Here is a 7190-nt window from a genome sequence, read left to right as displayed (position 1 = left end):
AGATTTTAGAAGCTCATCACCATTTCCTTGACAAAAATCATTATAATCAACACATTTATTTGGTTATAAAGATAATTTTTTGTTGTTGGGGGAAACATATCGTGAATAATTAACTCTAATAATAGGCATGAAAAATTAAAAACACATAACATACAGGACCAAGCGCTGAACTGACAACATGAGAGGGCTTCACTAAAAGATGAGGGTAAGGAGTAATCCCACAGTCTCATAATAACAATCATTGAGCTGCCTCCACCAAACGCAGGGAACTCAGCTGTTACTGCTTCTTTTTGCTCAGGCTAAAATTGATTCAAATGTCAGTGAATAAAAGTAGTCTACCTAGCTCTTTGTCTTTCCAGTTTGGAACAGAGCATATTGATCCAGATAAAACCTTTGTGCTCAGCTCTTTTTATGGCTATGTAAGCTCAAGAGGTAACAATCCATCCAGTTCACTGAATGTTTCTAAACACCATAAACACGGCAATTGACAAAAATATATATAATTAAGAAATATATTTTTTAAAAACACACACAGGCTACAAATCTGCTTAAATGAATTAAAAATGGCAGGCATGCATGACACTTGAAACAAAGCCAGGATCACTCATTGCTTGGCATAGTATTCCTCTGACCTGGCTGTTCTAAGTGAGGGGGGCGAAGTTCATTCACTTTATTTCCTCGCCTCTTCTCTGGCCTCTCTTTGGCTTTGTGTTTCAGACACTGAATCATGAAGTACTCCAGCTAAACAACACAAACAACATACATGTTATTTCAAAATCTGTACAAAGATAGTGAAGTTACCTCATCTTTTTGCTTTAGAAATAACTTCCCGGGACGCCCAACCTGTCACTGTCTCCCCTACTAAACACTGCATCTCCAATCTGGAAACGCAGAGTTACTCTACTTTGAAAGAAAAGAACATCGTGAGAAGTGTTTTTCTCTTTCTCTTCTCTGGGGACGCTGAGTCAAAAACACACCACAGCATCAACTCTGACTCCAGTGTTGCATCATCACTTACCACGCTGCCAAAGTAGCGACCCACGAAGACATGGTTGAGGGAGGGCAACTCCAGATAGGTGGCCCCCAAGTCCCGGGACAACTGCAAACCTTCACTGTGAGGTACGCAGCTGCTCCAGTCAGAGGCACACAGTGGACATGTACAGGGGGGGCCTTCATCTGAAAACAGAAGAATTCAAGTGTAAGATGAGGTAATGCATACTTTACTAATAACTAGTTTATGTATATATGTGAAGGAATACATGTGCTATTGATGTTACATTATCCTTTTTGAGAAGCATGAACCTACTAAGGCAGTACTAGATCCATGTGTGACTCAGTGAGTTCTACTGAACCACTCAAGCACAGAGGAAGTGGAAAAGAATAACATGCCTTTGACAAAGGAGTAGCAGCGCACTGAAGGGCACTCAGCAAAATTTAACAGATTCTAAGAAATAATTTTATTTAAAATAGTCACAAACACACCCTCCCCTCAGGTGACTGAAATTTCCATGGCAAACACTTAGCCTGTTCAGATGAGCGATGTACCTCAATACTTACAATAAAAAGTTGTAGAAAAATAAACAATAATAAACAAAAAACAATGCCCTTACTTCCGTCTTACAGAATGCAAAAGTGTTGTGTTGTTAGTCAGTGCTGCTGGAGAAAAAAATACATTTTGCAAACTAAACTAGAATGGAAAGCATGTTTCACAAATCAGAACATATGAACCAGATGCTACAACCACATGTGGCTTTTATGGTGTGGCCTCGCCCTTTTTCCCGATTCCTCAATTCTTTCTCTGGGTGACTATGTAGAGAGCTAGCGAGGGTTTTTAAAAGGGAAAGCATGCATGCGTATGTTTGGATTTTAAAAATATTTCTGCTGCACACCCCAAACTGCAATTTCTTCAGCAAGTTGATGAAGGGGGGGGCAGTAATTTTACAGCAAGATCATATAGATGTGTAAAATCTGCAGTGGCACGTGGACTAGGACTGGCTGTACTGTGGCGTGTGTGCACAAGGAGACCACAGAGACAGAATCAGACAGAAAATTAGAGGGATTATCTTGAAGGAGAAAAAAAAAAAGACCAGAGCAAGGGCTGCACAAAGGAGGAGAGAGAAAGGCAGAATCTGCAGGACATACAGCCAAGTCCCGAGGCACTGGATAAATCATATTGCTAATAACCCACAGGCGTGACACAGAGACGATGGCAGGCTGAGAGCGTGTGAGTGAGCGCAAGGGTGGCAGCAGGAAAAGGAGTGTGTGTAAGTGCGCGCGTGAGCATCGGAGCGGCTGTGACTTGGCATATCAGTGGTATGTTTGTGCGAGCAATGGTGTGCGTGCATGCCCTTGGATAAATCTGTCTGCGCTCCTCCGTTCTTCGCTGGTTTAATGGCTGCATTAATGCACGTGCAGCAGCGCTCCCCCTGCCACAGATGTGCCTTAGGTGGTCTAAAGACAGGAAGCGCTCAGACCTCAGCCGTCATTCTCTGCAGTCACAATGGCGGGGAGGGGGGGCTTGCATGAAACTACTCACAGCAGCTGCTAAAAAGAAAAGAAAAAGAAAAAAAACACAAACACAAACAAAAGCTCTGGTCTACAGTGATCCACTCCCCCTCTCGTTTTTCTCTCTCTTCAGACTTGACTTTCACTGTGATCACTCTGCTGCAGTGCTCTGACAGGATTTCAAAGTATGTTGAGCACACGTGCTAAAAATATAACCTGGTACATTTGATGGGCTTGTTTACAGGATTTAATTTTAACGGGGTGGGGGTCACTCACTGAGATGCCAACACACGTGTGTTATGTTAATGCTTATTTTGTTAAGCAGCCTCCAGTAAGGCTGTAAATGTGTGCTCTATCCTGCTGAAGGCACATACTTCTGCTGCACTTTTTTTTTTGCACCACGACAATGAACTCTTGTCTACAAGCAAGGCTTCTTTTTTTTGGAACAGAAAAGCCCCAAAGTTGATGTACTTCTTTGGAGTGTTTCCTGTGGGGAAGCATGTGAGCTGACAGCCTGAAGGCAGCCAAGAGGAGATTTAATCATGAGCATCCTCCTCATTGCTGTGTGGACACGCTAGAGGATACAAGACTCACTGAGTGATCTCAGCAAGAAGAGCATAATGCTGTCCCGAAACCAAAACCAACAGCTAAGGCAACAGTAAGCTGACCTGAAATTGCCAGGATATCCAGTACAGTGACAGCTCATATGCAGCAAAGATAAACAGTTGGAGGGTTGGCAAGCCATGTTGGCTAGACTAAACTAGGTCCTGCTTCAACAAAAAACACAGAACAAAAGGCATCCTCACCATTCAGCCGCGCTCCCACAGCAACGAGGATGACGGGCACGCCCCAGTGCCTCAGGAGTGGGCGGAGTCTCGGAGCATAGCCATTCCTGACCTGCTGGAAGGCCAGCTTGTCAGTGACTGAATATTTAATAACTAAAATGTCCGCCTGCTCAAGAACTTTCCGAACACTGGCCCAGTCGCTGTCCAGCAAGTCCTAGAAAGGCAAGGAAAGGATGACATTTGTAAATAGATGGAGGGCTGAGACCCAAGCAAAGACATACACAGAGATGTATCTACACCCCTGTCTTCACCACACCTCATATAAACCTAACGCTTCCTCTCATATAAGTACAAATTCCTCAGTGTAACTGCGTTTTTTAACTTTACCCCCTAGAGATCTTTATGAGGCTAGCTACTCTAAACCAACTTAATTCAACCCATTAGGAAGGAAAAACACTTCAGAAAGCTTTGAGCATTTTGAATTAAAAATAAAAGGCAGAGACGGAGAATTAGACAAACAGACTTCCACCAGCAACACCCCTGACGGGGTTAGACAGGCCTATAATAGGATTCATACAAAACCCTAACAGTGCATATGCTATTAAGAACAAAAGTTCTTTCATCAGGTTTTTTCTGCAGTGCATGTTAAAATAGCGTCCTAAGAATAGAGACGTTTTTATAAAGCCTGCAATCAGCGCTGCAAGGCAAGGGCTGCTGGAAGTTGAAATGTTGTAGAAGGCTGTATCTTCTGAGAAACAGAAGCAGACTGAAAAGTAAACAGCATATACATTAAGTAACTCACATTTTCTCACAGTACTCTGGAAATGCCTCTGATTTGGCATAAAACCAGCACAGACAATCAAGAGGATGTAAATGCAGAGGAAAAGAGCCATAATAGCACTTTAAGATCAGACTTACAGTGCACAAATACATGCACAAGCCAAAGTCATAATGTAACAGCTGACTCATGCAGGTGTCTCTGCTTCTCTCAGTCTGCTCACTCAAACACACCACCTGTCTCTTACCCAGCTGGGACAATCCCGAACCACTACCGTGACATCTCCAAAGACACGTGAGGTGTACTCCATGAAAGCCGGGTTGTGCATACTGCTCTCTAGGTCGCACGGTCCCACCATGGCTCCCTGACCCAGGTAGCTCCACAGCAACCCCCCCTGCAGCTGCCCCTGCCCCAACATCTCATCTCCTGGACCGACTCCTCCGGGGCACTCGCTGCCCAGCGCCACGATGTGGATGGACCTGCAAGCCAGACAACTCGTGGTTGAAAGTGAACTGAAGGCATCACACAGGTAGATGATGATGATGATGATCAAAGAGCACCGAGGGAGCGGAAGCTCCTCTCTTTGCACTGGACCTTATTATTCATGTCTCTCACGGAGACAGTGCATCACGGCTATGTCACTGAAAATCACTGAAGAGAAGCTCGCCCAGGCCTTCATTATCACACCTGAGTGGGTATTATGTTAGAATAATTCAGACGGACAAATTATTCCCGCTATCTTTGTGTGTTTTCCTAGCAGTGATATACTGAAAAAAATCAATAAGGCATGCAACCAGGAGCCCCATCTCTTCATAAGCCTTAATGAGTTGCAGCTCCAGAGGAACTTACATTGTGGTCACCGCGGTTTCGTTCCGCTGCTTTATGCTATGGAGCCCGTTTCCCTCTCACGGTGCCTTTCCACGCCAGTCTGCAGTCAAGGCTCGCTTTTTCCGCAATGAGCCGCGGCTCGGCTCCGTCGTTAATCCCTCTCATCGGTGGCTGGCCCCCCGGGAGCCCGGCTGTAGGGGGAGTTTCGCAGTCACGGGCATTTCCCCGTCTCGTTATTCATTCATAAAAGCGGAGTTCGACACCGTCCCGAACCGACCGCAGAGGCGCACCGGACAGCCCAGCCGGTGGAGGAGGAGCAGCAGAGTGTGTAAACAGCAGCGCCCATGGACAGACAGCCAGTGCGCTAACAGGCGAACAAGTTGTCAGTCGGTAGGAAACAATTAACTACGGAGAGGGAGGGTAGCTTCGCGCCTCGGTGTCCAGACTGTATGGATGACGTCGGTGGATGAAACAAAGTGTCGCTAGCAAAATAACAAGAAAGAAAGAGAGAGAGAGAGAGAGAGAAGGGTTGACTGAACCGTGAGCGGCCGCGTCTGACTCAGCAACACGCACGCGCGGACATACACGCGCCAACACACGCGCACAAACGAACACTCTCCCGTTTTTGTTTACTCGGACTTACACCTTGTTGCCTCACCGCAGCTTTGCCCCTCTGCACGGCTCGTGTGTGCCAACAGGCCTGCCACCATTCTGCTGCCCCACACTGTCACCGCACTCCTCCACAGGCGTTCACACAAAAGTTAATTGCCTCGAGCTGGAAGCACGGGGCGCAATGTTAATGACAGTGATAACAATAATGACCACCAAAGTGAGCACGTGACTGGCTATTTGCTGACACTGCGAGGACATTTAAAATGCTTAAACCAGCTTTTTTTCGGGGGGTGTTTTGTTGTTGTGGGAGAGGTAGGTAAAAGGTAATAATAAGGTCTGGCTGTCCCTCTTGGAAAAGCTCCAGGGCATCCACAGAGAATTGAGGGGAAGAATAACCTGACCCTTAAAGGCTTAATCAGAGCCTCATGGGTCATTCGCAGCCATTATGAATAATGCATAACATAAAACCAGGGCTTGAGTTTGAATGCCCTTCTACACTGAAAATCTGTGTTGCTTACATGCTCTCCTTCTGGCAGATGCACTGGCCCTGCTAAGCACTTTCCCCACAGTCTGCTCTTTATCTTGACGAACAGCCCACCGCTTGACCTATTGCAAATGACCACCTGCAGACAATGGCCACTGCCTTCTGTCAAGACTCCCAACTTGATTATGTAATTAAACTGCCCCCTTATTCCATGTAACCCATGGGTGTTTCTTGACTGTATCTGAAGAGTCACACAGTACTGAGTTTGCTATAAGCCAGCTAGAGAACAGCATCATTCATGCACAGAGGGGCTCTATACCCCACAGTATTTGTGCTCTCAACCAATGTCACTATTGTACAATTCTGGTACAGAAACAGAGAAATAATCTGAATGTGACAGGCTGTCTTGACCCTTCATATCAAATGGTTAAGAAATGCTACAGCCTCATTCTTTTGCACTGCATGTGAAGTATAGGAAAGCCATGCATTAAGTCTACTGACATGTGATTAAATAAATAATAATAACACTAACTGTATGTATTTTCCCTGCTTTGTGAAATTGTTAATCCATCCGTCCATCCATCTTCTTTTGCTTATCCAGCTAATGCCTGCAGTTGAGCTACAGCCTACCATAGCTGTCATAGGGGAGAGGTGGAGTGTATCCTGGACAGGTCACCAAATCTACTTGGATACAATACTGGATACAAATAAAAGTATCCCCAACAAAAACCATACATTTTATACAAAATATGCAGGGCCCCCTCAGAGGCCGCAGAGCCAGACAAATGCCTGCTGTATCTGCAACCCTCCAAGACTTCTTGGACTATCTAATTTCTCGGCAAACAGGTTTTTGTTTTTTGCAGTTACTGGGAAAAAAAATATGTGACAATAATCCCAAATACGTAAATCTATGCAGCCTCTGAGACAGTGGTTCTTAACCTTGTTGGAGGTACCGAACCCCACCAGTTTCATATGCGCATTCACTGAACCCCTCTTTCGTGAAAAATAAAATATGATTTTTTTCAAATTCAAAACATAGATTTGTTTTCTACTGGTGCAGAAAATGAGCTGTGCATGTCACGGCAGAGGCTCTGCCGAACCCCTGAGACCGACTCACCGAACCCCTAGGGTTCGATCGAACCCAGGTTAAGAACCACTGCTCTGAGATCATATACATGCGTTCTAAAGTCATTTGAAG

At 45.2% G+C, this 7190-nt stretch overlaps 1 protein-coding gene across 1 annotated transcript; it reads right to left on the bottom strand.

The window, feature by feature from the left end:
* Nucleotides 1-600: 600 nt before the first annotated feature.
* LOC134622740 (rho-related BTB domain-containing protein 3-like) lies at nt 601-7169 on the bottom strand. The gene is made up of 6 exons (XM_063468093.2): nt 7110-7169; nt 5555-5634; nt 4316-4547; nt 3312-3504; nt 1019-1176; nt 601-741 (listed from the first exon to the last, which is right to left on the bottom strand). Exons 1-6 carry the CDS (start codon nt 7167-7169, stop codon nt 601-603), a joined length of 864 nt encoding a protein of 287 aa, XP_063324163.2.
* Nucleotides 7170-7190: the final 21 nt, after the last annotated feature.

Source organism: Pelmatolapia mariae, unplaced genomic scaffold (assembly GCF_036321145.2).
Source record: "Pelmatolapia mariae isolate MD_Pm_ZW unplaced genomic scaffold, Pm_UMD_F_2 NODE_ptg000186l+_length_31511_cov_1, whole genome shotgun sequence".
In the NCBI taxonomy this organism is placed as follows: Eukaryota; Metazoa; Chordata; class Actinopteri; order Cichliformes; family Cichlidae; genus Pelmatolapia; species Pelmatolapia mariae.
This window is presented reverse-complemented; position numbering and strand designations above follow the sequence as displayed.

Bases quoted from the DNA above. Each gene is read 5' to 3' on its own strand.
- LOC134622740 (XM_063468093.2), bottom strand. From the start codon at position 7,169: ATGTATATGATCTCAGAGCAGTGGTTCTTAACCTGGGTTCGATCGAAC. The intron at 4,548-5,554 runs GTGAGGCAACAA...TCTGGCTTGCAG, and splicing joins TGCAGAGGGGCAAAGCTGCG to GTCCATCCACATCGTGGCGC. The intron at 742-1,018 runs GTAAGTGATGAT...TGTGTTGTTTAG, and splicing joins GTCGCTACTTTGGCAGCGTG to CTGGAGTACTTCATGATTCA.